At 39.7% G+C, this 15,840-nt stretch overlaps 1 protein-coding gene across 5 annotated transcripts in view; it reads left to right on the top strand.

The window, feature by feature from the left end:
- Positions 1-15,840, top strand: part of ccdc85cb (coiled-coil domain containing 85C, b) — a 66,912-nt gene that overhangs the window by 29,906 nt on the left and 21,166 nt on the right. For 3 of the 5 annotated variants that reach the window (XR_008566907.1, XM_054761438.1, XM_054761436.1), the window contains exons 2-3: positions 13,195-13,274; positions 14,552-14,593. Coding sequence is in view for 4 of the 5 variants with exons in the window: in XM_054761438.1 (XP_054617413.1) it covers positions 13,195-13,274; positions 14,552-14,593 (122 nt within the window). In the remaining variant the exon portion in view is untranslated. The remainder of the gene's footprint in view (positions 1-13,194; positions 13,275-14,551; positions 14,594-15,840) is intronic. The other 2 variants (XM_054761439.1, XM_054761437.1) reach the window with 1 other exon arrangement.

Raw genomic sequence — 15,840 nt, 5'->3', positions numbered from 1 at the left:
CCCTTGGCACATTCTAAAAATATAATTTAATGAAGAAAAAAAAAAAAGAACAACAGCAGTAAAAACTGACAAATCAGCAGTAATTTTACAAGAATAACTTCTAAATATTGAATTTGCTGTAGATTTTTGAATTTGTAGTTTTTTACTGTTGTTTTGTTATTGTTGTCCCAATTGTTGTTGCTGTTGTCCTTGTCTTTCTCTTTATTGTCCCCAACCCCCCCCTTCTTTTCTCTTCTTCTCTATCCCCTCCTGCTCCGGTCCGACCGCTCCAAATTTGCATAGCAATAAAACATCAAAGTCAAATAAATTCTTTATAGCAGATGTGGCAGAGCAGATCTGTTGAGCACGTGAGGGCATTCAGATCAACAATACTGTCTGCTCTAATTGCGGGACAGGACAAAAACAAAAAAAAAAATATTAAGAGAAAAAAGTTGTAGTCTAACAAGAAAAAGTCGTAATTTTATGAGGATTATGAGGAATAATTAGTAGAATAAAGCTGAAATATTAAAGGAAAAAGACGTCTAATATTATGAGGATCAAACAAACAAATAGTAATTTTTGGAGAATTTGGTTGGGGGAAAAGTTTTAATACAAGTATTATTGGAATAATATCATAATATTTCAAGAAGAAAATACTTAAGAAGAAAGTACAAATAGGTGGGAAATGAAAAAAAAAAACACAAATGGGGAAAAAAACATCTGTAATTTTTACGAGCATAAACTTGTAACATTATGAGGAAAAATAATATCATTTTACTAGCATGGAGTTCAAATACTAAAGAAAAAATACTTTATTTTTTAAAGTTGTAATATTATGAGAAACAAAACAAATAAAGTTGTAATTTTTGGAAAATAAAGTTGGGGAAAAGTTATAATAACTAAATCAAAATATTATGAGAAGAAAATTTACAAGAAGAAAACTGAAATAGTTGGAAAATAAAAAAAGAAAAACAACAGCAGAAATGGAAAAAAAAAACATCTGTAATTTTATGAGTCGAAATAACTAATATGAGTAAAAATAATGTCATTTGAGTAGCACAAAGTTGGAATATTGAAGAAAAAGTATGTTTTTTTTAAAAAGTCGTAATATTATGAGAAACAAACAAAACAAAATACGGTTACGGTTTAATTGATGTGGGACATGCATGCAGTTTACACCGAATGCCTCATATTACAGTTCACAATTCCACATGTCCGAAAAGGAGTAGGAAGAAGCAGATCTTATTTAATCCTACCGCCTCTCCATATCATATCATTGCTAATTCATATGTTCACTTCCTGTACTCAACATGCACTAATTCACTATTTACATTATTCATTCATATCATCAAAGCAATTATTATAATAATTATATTTTTTGTAAATGAAGTTGTAATTTTTGGAACATTTTGGTTGGGGAAAACGTTTTAATAGCATGGGAATAAAGTCATAGTATTACGAGAAGAAAATATACAAAGATTATTTAAGAAGAAAGTTGAATATTTAGAAAATTGAAAAAAGTAAAATAAAAATGTTAAAAAAGAGCCAAGAGTGAAGTTCAACCCATGTGACAAAGCTGAGATGCAGTTTTTTCTCGAAATATTTCTTCTTCTTCTTAGCATATCTCCATGTGTTGCCTTATAAAATATCAAAGTGGCAAAGTTGCATTCTTTCACATTTCACTATGGGACCCTTGCTGGAAAAACCTTTGGAGGTCATGCAAATGGAAAGAATCTGTTCCAGGGTCAAACAGTGGCCATCATAAAGCCTTTATTCACTGTACAGGCACATTTCCATCAGTGTAAAAAGAGTTTTTTGGGAGGTTCTACTGTGTTTTGTGACTCTAACTCACCAGCGAGGTCAGCTTTCCTTCCTCGGAGTGCGAAGGCAGAACGGGAATGTTTCTCCTCTTTTCCTCAACATCTTGAGGTAATTGAGAGAGATTCCCGCCTTGAACTCTCACAATATAACCACAGAGGAGCCTCCAAAATCTGCCTCGTCTGCCATCACTGCTTCTCAGCACTCATTCATACTCTCTCTCTCTCTTTCTCTTTCTCTTTCTCTCTCGCACACACACACAGCTGTGAGGAGGAGATGAAAGTGGACTCTGAAAAGCCGAGGGACGTCCGTGCACAGCAGGCTTCTAAACAGCCACACGATCCGACTTGTCCAACTTTTTTTAAAGCAAAAGCATTTTACCTATTTCTTACTTTGATGCTGGCTGTGCACCAGCACTAACAATCTGTATTTCCACGTGCGTGTGCAAGGTGATTTATTTGTTGCGAAACAGCCTGACTGGGCGCTCACCTCCTGTCCTTTCCAATCTGCTCCCAAAGGAACGTCCTGCTTTGACCTGCAGTAAACTGCCCTCCGCCCTCCGTGAAAGGGCGTGTCGGACGCAAAACAACACATCCAGATGGGAAAGTCAAAGTTGTACAATAGAATATCATCCACTGAATGCTTTACAATACACAGACGGCGTCCGTTATGTCATACAAGAGCTCTGTCAAAGACTCCACCTCCCCGTAATGTAGATGACATGTCTCCCGTCTGACAAATGTCATGATAAATGCAGTGAATAACATCGGATGATGCACTGGACTTTACGTCCTATTTAGTGACACGCCACCGTCAAAGGTGTCAGCCATGTGAGAAAACGAGCACGCCACGTGTTGTAACTCTTCTACGCCTGAAGCGCCGCTCACAAAAGCCTGCAAAGGCGTGAAAACATGCACCCCTGCTGTGTTGCCTGTGCTGTTACTATCGTGACACTTATACCACATTATAAACCCCAAAAACCGACCCCCATAAGTTCTCACACAGCTCAAAGCACACAAAATTTGGTACACACCTTTAAGGGGTTGATGAGCACATGGGTGTCAGATTTGAGCAAGATTGGTTGAAAAACATGGCCGCCATCAAGCAAAATGTCTTTGCAAGGGCACGGGCAGCTAATTGTCATTGGTCATTGAATGGTGGTAACAGTTTGAGGACATGTGTATTGCTTGTACCCTAACGCTAATCCTACCTTACTGCATGTCTTACAAAGCAAGCCTTGGTTTTTGTACGCCCCGGTTTTCGTGAAATTCGTTTTTTTGTTGAAAACGTCTGCTAAAATTTTGCCTATGTTTTGTTACAATATTGCACGTAACAAATGCGTCCGTTTGTCCGGTACTGTATCGTTCCGTAAAATGGAGCGCCCAAACAAAGCACCCTATGCATTGCTGACTCACCGTCCGTGCATTTTTTTTATCGAGTGCGACTGCAAAATAGCCCGCCAGGGGTCTAAAGAAAGTTGCAATTGGCAGCGGTTTGATGCAGAAGGCGAGAAACACTCTTGAATTCCATCTCAGCAGGATGAACGGGAAGTCCACATCAGCAATAAGTTCCATCCATTCCTCATTCAGAATTATTTCACATTGTTTTCTGCATGTAAAACTAGAATTATTCTTTCTAAAATTTATTTTTGTTCATATTTTTGGGTGTCTGGAAGGGATTCATTTGATTTACATTATTTCCTATGGGAAAATTCGCCTCGGTTTTTGGCGGTTGCAGTTTTTGTCAGACCTTTTGGAACGAATTAATGACAAAAAATGTGTTACTAAACTGTGCATGTGTACCTAATGTTGTTGAAATGGGTCGTATCAGTATCGCATCATTAAGTGCGTCACCAGTAAACACAAGTAAGAACTTCATGTCCACACAAATGAAAATTCCAGAGAAGATGCAAACATTCCTGAAGGATCGGTCATCTGTCCATGTGGGAATGTTAGAGCTCAGCCCACAGCGGCGTGTAATTGATTTGTGAGGATAAATCATTGATGACATTTCAATGGCACCGCCTCTTTTTGGACGCCATTGATTAGAATCAGTGCTTGGCTGAGACCCGCACTCCAAATTCCATTTCTGTGACACCCCCGAAGCCACTCCAAAAGATGAGCCAACAATATCACCCAGACTAACGTTGGAGTGAAGGCCAGACGGGAGTGGGGAGGAGCAACTTGGAAAACAAAAGAACCAACCAATCGATCGATCGATCAATCAATCATTCCAAGCTTAGCGGCGCTTTTAGGAAGCTCGTGCAGCTTCCAGTGAGTAAAATCTTTGTCTGATGCTCCACTCTTATCTCAATCAATACATAAGTCACGTCATACTCGCCGGGACAACGGCATTAGCTTAGCTTAGCAGCATTTAAAACCTTAATGTCCAAAGTGTGGCCCGGGGGCCATTTGTGGCACACAGCTGTGGGCACATTCTAAAAAGATAATTTAACATGAAAACAAAAAACAGCAAAAATTTTGAAATGGGCAGTAATTTTACATGAATAAAGTCTAAATATTAAGAGAAAAAAATCGTAATCTAACGAGAAAAAGTTGTAATTTCACGAAATACACGTAGTAATATTATTAGGAAAAATAACATCATTTCAGTAGCATAAACTTTGAATATGAAAGAAAAAAGATGCTATTTTTTAAAGTCGTAAAAATGATGAGAAACAAACGAAACAACAAATAAAGTTATGATTTTTGGAAAATTAGGTTTGCGGAAAAGGTCATGTTACAAGAATACATTCCGAATATTATGGCAATAAAGTCATAATTACGAGAGGAAAATTTACAAGAATAAAGTTGAAAATAAAATAGTTGGAAAAAAAAGAACAGCAAAAATAGAAAAAAATGCTGTAATTTTACGAGAATAAAGTAAATATATTCAGAGAGATTCTTTTTTTATGAGAATAAACTCTAAAATATGAATCTCTTCATTTAAAAAAAAACATTTTTTATTTGTTTAAATCACAGGTGGTCGTTTGTGGCCCGTGGCTTTTTTTCCAATATCTTTTTCTAAAAATATCATTTAACAAGAAAACTAACAAAAAAACCCAAAACAACAAAAATAAAAAAAAAATCAGCAGTAATTTTACAAGAGGCAAATTTAAAGGCAAAATATTAAGAGATATAAGAGAGTACTCTAACGAGAAAAAGTCATAATTTACAAGAATAACGTTATATTATGAAGAAAAATAACATCATTTCAGTAGGATGAAGTTGAATGGTTAAAGAAAAAAAAATATTAAGTCGTAATATTGTGAGAAACTAACAAAACAATGAATAAAGTTGTGATTTTGTGAAAGTTATAATGTTAAGAGAATAACATCAAAATATTATGGGAATAAAATCATAATTACGAGAAGAAAATTTACAAAAAGAACATTGAAATAATTGGAAAATTAAAAAAAATAACAGCAGCAGCAATGGAATTTTTAGTAGCATAGAGTTGAAATATTAAAGAAAAAATACTTTATTTTTTAAAAGTTGTAACATTATGAGAAACATAACAAAATAAAGTTGTAATTTTTTTTTTCTAAAAAAAAGAGCAGAGAGGGAAGTTGATATTAACAAATAGTAAATAATAATAAAAAGTTGCAATTTTCAGAGAATAACCACGTAATATAATGAGGAAAAATATTTTAGTTGTTTAGTTGTTATTTTAGTAGCATGGCATCGAAATAAAGAAAAAAAATGTTTTTTTTAATGTGTTTTTAGAGTTGTAATTTTATGAGAAACACAACGAAATAAAATGGTAATTTTTTGGAAAAAAAAGTTTCAATTATGGGACTAAAGTAAAAATATTATTGGTATAAAGTCATAATATTACGAGAAGAAAATTTACAAAGATTATTTAAGAAGAAAGTTTAAATATTTAGAAAATTTAGAAAAAGCAACAGTAAATATGGGAAAAAAGATCCAAGAGTGACGTTGATATTAATAATAAGCTTTTTCACTTACATGACAAAGCTGAGATGCAGTTTTTTTTCCTGGAAATATACAGTATATAACCTCTTAGCATAAAGTGGCAAAGTTGCATCCTTTCATTTTTCACTATGTGGCCCTCGCTGGAAAAAGTTTGGACACCCCTGCTTGAGGCTGATGTCAACCACAACAACAAGTCGGGAATTTGCTGCAGTCCAGGTCATAGCGGGACGTTAGCGGCAGGAAGCTAGTCCAGCAGGGTTAAAGTAGGAGCGGCTCCTGGAAGTGGGTCACGGTGGCTTTGACGTGATAGGAAATGACAGGAACGGTGGGGGGCGGGTGGACGGCTGGTGCCGCTGTCCACGTCACTCGCCGGCCTTTTGCACAAATAGACGCATCAGCTCCATTGACGGCGTAAAGAACATTTGACTAACATGGACGCTGCTCCCCCACCCGCCCGTGCCATGCGTTCTCCTCGCCTTATCAGCTCCCAGGATCTCATTTAGCTCGTGCAGACTTAATAATGGCCTCTCCCTGGGTGCTTGTTGTGTATCAAACAGCAGATAGTGAGTGCAGTCCCGCAGGCTAATTAGTTTATTTGAGCTCTTCCTCGGGGTCTGGAGCCGGAGGGATGGCGGCATGGAGGAGAAGCAGGGGAGCCTTTAATTGCCTGACCCTCTCATTGCGTCCCTCTTCTGCGGATCAGGGTGTTAGAGGGGCTGCTGTGCGTGCGAGTGGATGCTCCCATGACGGATTAGCACTCGGACCATTCAGTGGTGGCGTGTGATGCTGAAATCATGCAGCATGCGCTTTAAACGTACCCCCACAAATGTTCTAGTAGCTCCTGGAAGCTTATGCATCGTTGCTGCTTTTTGCTGTAGGGCCAACGCTAACATCTACTGTAAGCCTTTTGCACACTTTATTCTGTTAATCACGTCCAGTTGGAGTTCCGTCTTAGTGCGTAATGGAACTCCGGTGAAGAACAACACACGGAAGCGCTGGCACGGTTCGGCTGTGGTGAGAAAACGGTCTCAATCAGATTGAATCAGATTTGAAACTGAAATAAGGCCCTGTCCACACGGGAACGTTAATGGGAATTTTTTTTTTTTTTTGGCGGGTCGAAAAAAATTAGTGTCCACAATGTTAGGATTAGTAAATAGTTGCATCCAGATGGGAACGGATCGCTGGGTGAAAAGGATGTCATAAACAAGGCACACCTACGTGTGGGGCTGTAAACAGACATGCAGACGGAACCACGTGACACACCAAACCATAGAAGAAGAAAGAAAGCACGCGAATAAGTCCGTTGTCTTCCGCTTTCCAAGGCTCACCTAGTCTTATGACGAAGTGGAATGACTTCTACGAGTCATTTTGGAGAATAAGACAACAAAATATCAGAGGAATGTCGACTGGGGTGAGTCATGTCCATCGAAATATTCAGATATTTGTTGGCTTGATATGTTGGCTTGTCGTCAAAGCTTACTTCTGGTCACGTGATGGCGACGGATCATTGACGTAATAGTTTCTGGAAAAAGAGATGTTCGGCCGTCTATACGGAAATGACAAGCCGGCATTTCAGATTTTTCCACTCTGAAAGGTGTTTTCCAAAAATATCATTTCACGGCACCCAGAACACCGTTTCCGTGTGGATGAAAGGCTGAAACTAGGTGTGTAACGATTCATCTACTACATCGATGTATCAGTTTATATTCCTATGATACAACTACATCGATCTCAGTTCGGCAAGTTGCCATTCCGGACAACATATATTGATCTAACATTGTTTAAAAGGTAATCAATCGATTGCATCGATACTAGGAAATAAAGCATCGGATTTAAGCGCGGCTGGCTTTACAAGGATGTTTGTTTTTTAGCACTTTTTTTGATAAAGACGTTAAACCTTACTCGAGTCAGTCTGCCTGTGTGACGTCATCGCCACAAAACAAACAAAACAAACAACAAAACATAGCGTGGCGGGTGGCAGACGACAAGCCGGCGAGCCAGAAATAATTAAGCCACCATTGCAGTCCAGTGTATGGAAACACTTAAGCTTTTGCAAAGAGGGAGATGTTCTAAATAAGTCGCTCGCTGTTTTTAGGATATGTAAAGGTCAAGTAAAATACCACAGCAACACAAAAAAACCTCTCAAACGACCTACTAAGGCGCCATAGGATTTCACACAAGGCTGACCGTGCAGGCACCTCTCGTTCCCGCCACAGCAGCAGCGCAAGGTAACGTCACCTCTTACTGCACTTACTGTACTTTATGGAAAATGTATTGAATATTGAAAATGAGAGCAGAAAACGTTACTCTCCTGCTAATTCACCGTGAAGTGTTGGTCACACTTTATTTAAATAAAATGTGAATCCATATGCTATTAATTGTTGTTTATTTGATTGTTTATAACCACAATTCATTTTATACCTGATTCCCAACGGGAATCTAGAAAACTTCACATGTACTGTCCAGTGTCCAGGTATTTATTTCACAGTAACACTAGATGAATTTTTGGCTAAAAATGTACTGAATCCATTTAAAGTTACTGAATCGTTTTAGATTGTACCATTCTAAATGAACCAATATCGTCCTTGAATCGTGTGGGCAACCACGAATCATGACACGAATTGAATCGTTATTAAAATAAATCATTACACAAATCATTGTTTTGACCTGAAAACCGTTTCCGTGTGGATAGCCCCTAAGAGTCCCATGAAGTCAACAAGGGATCAACTAGATCACAGTACAAACGTCCATCGCTACACCGCTGTTCGAACATCGTTCCCTCACTCTATTGCGGTTTAAAAAAAAATTAATTCATAAATGATTGCTGTTTTGTGGTTGAATACAGCCTATTATTAGTCATTAAAATATGCATATTTAAGCAAATTGTACGTATTTGTGGCTCAAATGAAGCATTTACAAGCATAAGAATGACAAAATGAAGGAAAATACAAATATAAAGCACTCAGAAGGCGTGATATGAAGTGTAGTACAGTATCTGTGACTTGTTGTGTGCGCATGGAAAGCGATATGTGTGACGTCAGCTAGCTAGCGTTGGCTGTTAGCTGAGTGCTAGCAGCAGGTTATCAGTGTAGAGAGTGGCCGACAGCAGCTCCTGTGTGAATGTTCACTGCTTATGTTCTCTGCTTGTTAGCCATTCAAGTGCATCATGAGGCTCTCCTGAACCACCAACAGCAGCAGTAGAGCAGAATTCTAAACTGGTCTCTAGGTGTCAGGAACGTTACATTGATGATGATGAGACACTAGCCACTGCAGGAGCTGTCAATGCTATCTTCTATCTTATCTTATTTATGTCCAGGATGGCTTATTTTCTATTATTATGTCTACTATATTGGGTAATACAAGTGTATTGGTCACACTCTTTCTTCATCTGATTGACTATTTGGTGAAACTGAGATTGGATAAGGGCAGTTTCACTATAAACTTTGTTGGATGGATTCAATGCCCTGAGAAAGGAAAGCGTCCTTCCTGTTTCTATTTTTGCAAGCAGTGGGAGAAGAGGTGGATGTCTACTGGTGATATAGCCAAGACTTCTGCACAAACAAGCTTAACACAAACACGCACAGTCGCTGGCGTCCGTCTTTCTTGTTTGCCCGCGGCCACGAGGGACGAAGGCTGAAGGACCTTCACCCTAATCGGCTTGAGACCTGGACCTGGGTCAGGCCAGCAGCAGATGAGTCCAGATTAGAGGGTCACAAGGCAGAACCAGGAGATTAGCAGTTTGAGCGTCCTCTCGCCGTTGTCGGCTCTGATCCAAGTGTTTATGGTCTTTGCTGCTTAATGTGTGTCAACAACACAGATCTCTTCATCAATCAATGAGGTTGGACCAGACGGGATCTGGATTATTTGTCCTAGGACAGGGGTGTGCGGCCCGCAGCTCATTTTTGATTGCCTCGTGGCGGGGGAAAAAAAAAATGTTATGACAAAAAAGTTTATGCCACAGCTGAGCAACATTAACAGCATTGATCATATTAGGACATCAAGGACAAGATCTCACCACATTAAAACCTGACAAGATTTCTCCTTCAGAAGGAAAAATGTCTCATGGCCACTAGACCTGGGACGATAATAAATAATTTAATTAACCACACAATAAATGAAAATTAACTCTATAATTTTGCTGCCCTTAATATATTGCCATGTGTTTTCCTCGTCTCTCGCCTCCAAACAGGCAGAGGGTTCACTCTGTGCGTTGATTTCAGCACCTTGACGCATTTGTGCAACAGAACAACGGCATGAATGGCGTGAGCCCTTTTGTCAGTCATACAGTCTCTTTGTCTCGGTGGGTGGAGCATACACACAGCGTAACGTAGTAGAAATTATATTAGTAGATTGCAATATGTTTTGTGATTTTTTTCATTGTACTTTTCTTAAAAGTGTGAAGTTTAAATTTTGTCTTGTCTCGTTCCCGTAGACCCAATCTTGTGTATTGTCTCGTCTCATGACACCCGTATAACATTACCAAAATTATTCTTTCATTGTGTCTGTAAGGCTAGGGTGTCCAACATGTGGCCTGGTGCCATTGGCGGCAGGAACCCACAGTGCATTAAAATATAAAATAAAACCAAAAAAAAAAGGGGGAAAAAGCAAAAAAGGCATAATGTAACAAGAACAATTGCTGGTTTTAACCACGTGACCAAAAGGCAGTTCGCATCACTTCTGATGAGCAGACAAGCATACACACACCCCGTATGTTTGTGCAATATTTTGGAGATTAAAGTGAATAACGGTACATGTTGTTGAAATGATTTGCTCCGGTTGTGTGCGTGTACATGGTGTGATGCATGAAGACATAAAATAGTTGAAAACAAGACGATGGACAAGCAGTGAAAGTTTATCTTCAGCATCAGACAGTGAAAATAATGCTGCTAACATGTCTATTTGCCGTCTTACACCAAAATCAGTCTGCATGAATACATTCTTGTATGTGTCCTTCATCGTTTTGCTGCACTGTTTGGCAGAGTGTGAGCTCCATACCTAAGTTTCAGACGGATTTGACACACTATTTCCGTGCTGCTAGCAAGCCAGGCTTGCAAGCCCTCCGTGGAGCATCGCTGGACATTCTTCCAGGTGGTTTAGCCGGGGTTCTGCTCTGTAGTTCAGGAGAACCAGGGCGGACAGGGGCAAGGGACACCTAGGCGGTCCCCCTTTGAGGCCAGCCGAGGTGCTCCGGTGGATTCAGGCATATGTCAACAACGCCATCGCTTCACAAATTGCAGACTTTTCCCCTCCTTTATATGTAACTTTTCCTTTTTTTTTGTGATTAGTAAATTTTATTTTTGTTAATAGGTTTTTTTTTTACCATTATTCGAGCTCTGCTTTAGTCACCTTTACACTGCTATTATTCTTCGTTTATGGCAAATTGCTAATGCGCAGGCTATGGGATCACTGCAGGGACACAAGAGACAGCCGCCAATTTAAACATAGCATGCTAGCCAGCTAACTAGTTAGCCTCCAGTTTATTTACACCTAACTTAAGAAAGGGTTTCAAACGGAGTGGGAAAGAAGGGCAAAGTAAGAAGCCAAAACGTACCACTTCCACACGGAAGGGGAGAACTCTTTTTCACTCTATCATGACTGACTACATGCAGTGTGACGCTAATGTAATCCATGTTTTATCAATGTTTTGTGTCATTACTGACACCTAGTGGCCAGAATATTACATACAACTTGTTTTTCAATATGTTTTGACTAATAATAAGGCCATACTCAATCACAAAACAGCGGCCATTTATTAATTAATAAATTATTGAAAAAACGCGATAGTGAGGGAGCGACATTTGAACCACGATGCAGCGAAGTACGACAGTATATTTATGGTGTGTATTGAATAATTGGGCACTCGTTTAGATGTACTGTAGTAGTATGAGGAAGTGATCTATCGTTTTCTCTTATTAGGCGGTTCATTCTGCATTTCACATTTTTGAGCTCCAACGTGTTTAAACTTAGATTTTTGTATTAATTGTGCTTCTTGCTGCTCACTGTAAACTAGAGCGTGTCCATACTCGGCTCCACTGGACAACAGTGACAGCTGGTTCACAAACACTGAAAAAGGTGGCTTCTCTGCGTCTTTTGGTTGTTTCCTGAACTTTTTTCCCGTAATAATGGACTACCTTAGTAATAGCGTTTTCCAAATACATATTTCAGCAGTTTCCACATGCGAGAATGGCATTTTTGCTCTGGTTTGACATGACATCTAATTAGAAATAGGCTTATTTTCCCCCCCATCTCTTTGACACCAGCAGACGTGACAGCACGTGAATCCCATCAATAATATGAATGCTGTACTATGTCACCTATTTGTTTACACGATTAGACAGTATGTGGCGAACAGCACTCTTATTTTGAAAGCTGGAAGTGTGTTGAATGTCTGTTGACGGTTAAGACAAGCTGAGTGCAAGAATAAACGTGCCTCTCGTCTTTTTTCCACTGAGAAGTTGCACGACGTCAGCGGGCCTCGTAAAAACGCTGGTTTGCATTAAAGCGGTAAAACACAACACGGTGTAAACACTCATACAGCCTGACCCGCACTAGCATGCTCTGCTAAACTAAGCTAACCCCGCTGGCTTCCATTCGCGCTCCGTAAAAGAGGTGAGTTTTGAAGTTTTTACGCCAACTTTCGCTTGTGTTTCAGATCGCCGTTTCGGCATGTTTAGTCCGGGAGGGGGCGGGCGCGTGTTTGTGATGAGATTCCGCCACGATTGAGCGGTCCGCCGGGGAAATGCTTCCCCACACAAACATTCCTTCTACTCACAATGACAGAATTTCAGTAAATTCTGTTTTTATTGGCCCTACCTGCCTTTGGAGGACATTTTATACTATTTTATGATGCTTGCTATTTTTTTGGGAAGCTTTTGGGGAAGGGTCTTTTCTGTTTTTGAGTGACTTGATAGAAAAGCCAAAGTAGATGTTGTCATTCCCACGTTTCCACTTAGCAAACAAAAGAAAAGTTCCAGCTGTCCCGATGGCTCTCCTGTCTGCCGACTCCGGCTTTGATCACGCCGTAAATTAAACGTGTCTTTTTGTAGAACAGGCTCGGCGCCACCTACTGAGACGCCGCCACCGCACCTCCGCTTCTGTCCTCTGTTTGAACTCGCAGCCACAGCTTCATGGCTATCTCCACCTTTACAGCTTCCGGCGTGACGTGATGAATCTGGGATGCTCGTTGTAGGTAAACATGTGGTGGCCAAGAATGTGGACGCAGGTTGAAAGGGAGGTCAGATGTGGATTATCTAAGTGGGAATGTTCACTGTTTGACCTTTGAATTCCTCTAGCAGCTGTTTTTTTTTTTTTTTTTAACCTCTTGTGGTTTTGAAGAAGATTTCACTTTTTAAGTTCTTTCTGCTCGGAAAACCTTTGTGAACTTTGCGTGGTCCTCTCGCTCCGGCTGCCGGATGCTGCTTTGAAATGCTAATGAGGTCTCCTCCCCTCTTTTCTTCTCCAGATTCCTCCTCCAACTACATCCGACAGCTGGAGACGAAAGTGCGAATCCTGGAGGACGACAACAACAAGCTTCTGTCGCAGGTGAGGTGACGCACGTCAACCATGGCCGCGCCAAAACATGCGGAGTCCTTACCACTCCTTACCACATCTGAATAGCCACTTCAAAATAATCTCACTTCTACCGAAAACAACAAGAGTGGATGCATCGTTGGTGCACAAGAAAAGAGCTCTCAAAGTTAAAGGTGTTGTTTGGCATCAACATTTAACCAAGCTCTCCATTGGCTCGTCTTCCACCAAGCTAGCATCCTGCGAACACGCAAAGAAAGAAATGATGATGAAAGCAAAACCTCCTACGCTGCTGATGGGGGTGTCATACAACTTCATGTAAAAAAAAATCCCAACTATCCCTTGAAGTGCGATGTGGCTTCCACTTTTTCCCCTTGGATTGCATTGTACCTGAGTGCGCCGGTATCCGTGCCTGAGATGTCAACATGGGCCGACTCAAAGTTGAGGCACTCCAAAGACAATGAACGGTTCGTCATTGAATAGCACGAGCAGGTGTGTCCACACTGAATATTTCAAGTTGATCATCCTGCATGAAATATTGCAGAGTGAAGTGTGACGTGGAGATAGTCACAAGAAAAAAGTCTAAAATCAGTGAGGAGGCAATCATTTCCCTCCCCCGTCGCCTGGGAATCGATTATCTCGATGCGTTTAGATGTAGACGCCGTGATGGCACGCCGAGATGGTCCGGGTCAAACTCCGGTCGACAAAAGATCCGCCGGCAGCCGACGTTTGAACTCTCCGAGAGCTCCTCTTGTGCAACTTTTTGAGTGGAGCCAAAAAAAACAGAAGATGCGGAGATGAGAGGCGGTGCAGGCGGCGGCTGTCTGACGCATCGTTAGCGGAGCGGCGTGTTTATCCATGTTTAATTCATGGCGGAGTCTTCAATGGCGAGTGTTGACGCTCGCCCCCGTGGCAAGGAGCGGCAGACGAGGAGAGATGAGAGGGTCGGGAGGTGGGGGCTGTAAATGACAGAAAAGCATCACCCCCCCCCACCCCGAAGTTAACCTCTCTTTGACTTTGCCCAAATGTGGATGATGCGCTGCGGTGGTTCACCGTGAGGTCACATGCTAGCTCGCGCTGTGTTAGCGTCTTCATTCTTATTCTCTCTCATGCTTTCAGTGGACCACTGAAGCCTTTTTATTCTTTCTGTTCATATCCTCTCCCAGAAGGCAGGCTGATGCTGGTAAACGCTGCAATTAGTCGTGCTGTGATGCTAACCTGTTGCTGGCGTTTCACACGCCACCGCGATGGAACACTGGAACAACTCAATGCTTGTCTTGTTTTCTCTGCAGGCTCATAGCCGTTATAGTTTATCACAGATGCACAGCAACAAGGTAACTCATCAACTCATCAACTCTTTTTCTTTTACTGCCTTTGCTTTTGCTTTTGCTTTTCCACTCGCTCGTCTGTGAGGTGGCGGGACTTCGAGCTCAGCTGTCAGCTTTCAGCCTAACGCATCATCTGCACAAACGACATTCATTTTAAACGTGGGTGTTCAACGTGCAGGCCGGGGGCCATTTGCAGCCCGAGGCTGTTTTATTTTATTGATTAAAAACGTCATTTAACATGAAAACTAAAAGCAGAAAACAATAGCAAAAATTGAAAAATCTGCATGAATTCTATAAGCATAAAGTCCAAATATTAAAAGTACAAGAAATCGTAATCTAATGCGAAAAAGTGGTAATTTTACAAGAAATCTTATGAGGAACAATAACCTCGTTTTAGAAGCATAAACTTGAAATATGAAAGAAAAAAGATGCTCTTTTTTGAAATCGTAATGTTATGAGGAACAAACAAAATAAAGTAGTAAATTTTTGGAAAATGAGGTTGCAGAAAAGTTATGTTACAAGAATAAAGCCAAAATATCAAGAGAAAAAAGTTGTGCCCGAATGAGATTTTTTTTTACTTTATTATTTACATACTTATTTAAGAAAACACGAACAACAGCAACAATTGAAAAATCAGCAATCAGGAGTAAAATCAAAATATAAAAAGAAAAAGTTGTAATCTAATGAGAGAACTTTGTAATTTTATGAGAAGAACGTTGTAATATTATCAGGAAAAATAACAGTAATTTAGTAGCATAAAGTTGAAATATTAAAGAAAAAAGACCTTTTTTTAAAAGTTGTAATATTAAAAACAAGCAAAACAACGAATAAAGGTTTATTTTTGGAAAACTAGGTTGCAGAAAAAGTTGTAATGTGACAAAGATAAAGTCATACTATGGGAACGCAGTAATATGAACGCATAATTGCAAGAATTCCATTTGCAAGAAGAAAATTGACATAGTTGGAAATAAAAAAAAACAACAACAGCAGAAATGGAAAAAACAGCTATAATTTTATTAGAATAAAGTCTAAATATTAAGAGAAAAAAACTGTATTGTAACGAGAAAAAGTCTTAATTTTACAAGAACAAGCTCCTAATATTATGAGGAAAATTCATTTTAGTAGCATAGAGTTGAAATAGGAAAAAAAAGAAAAATATTTTTAAAAAATAGAAAATATTTTTTTCAATTCATAATATTGTGAGAAGCAAAACAAAGTAAAGTTGGAAGTTGGAGAACTGGGTTGGGAAAAAA

This window comes from Dunckerocampus dactyliophorus, chromosome 19 (genome assembly GCF_027744805.1).
Source record: "Dunckerocampus dactyliophorus isolate RoL2022-P2 chromosome 19, RoL_Ddac_1.1, whole genome shotgun sequence".
NCBI lineage: Eukaryota > Metazoa > Chordata > Actinopteri > Syngnathiformes > Syngnathidae > Dunckerocampus > Dunckerocampus dactyliophorus.
The sequence above is the reverse complement of the archived record's forward strand: the minus strand, read 5'-3'. Positions and strand labels throughout refer to the sequence as shown.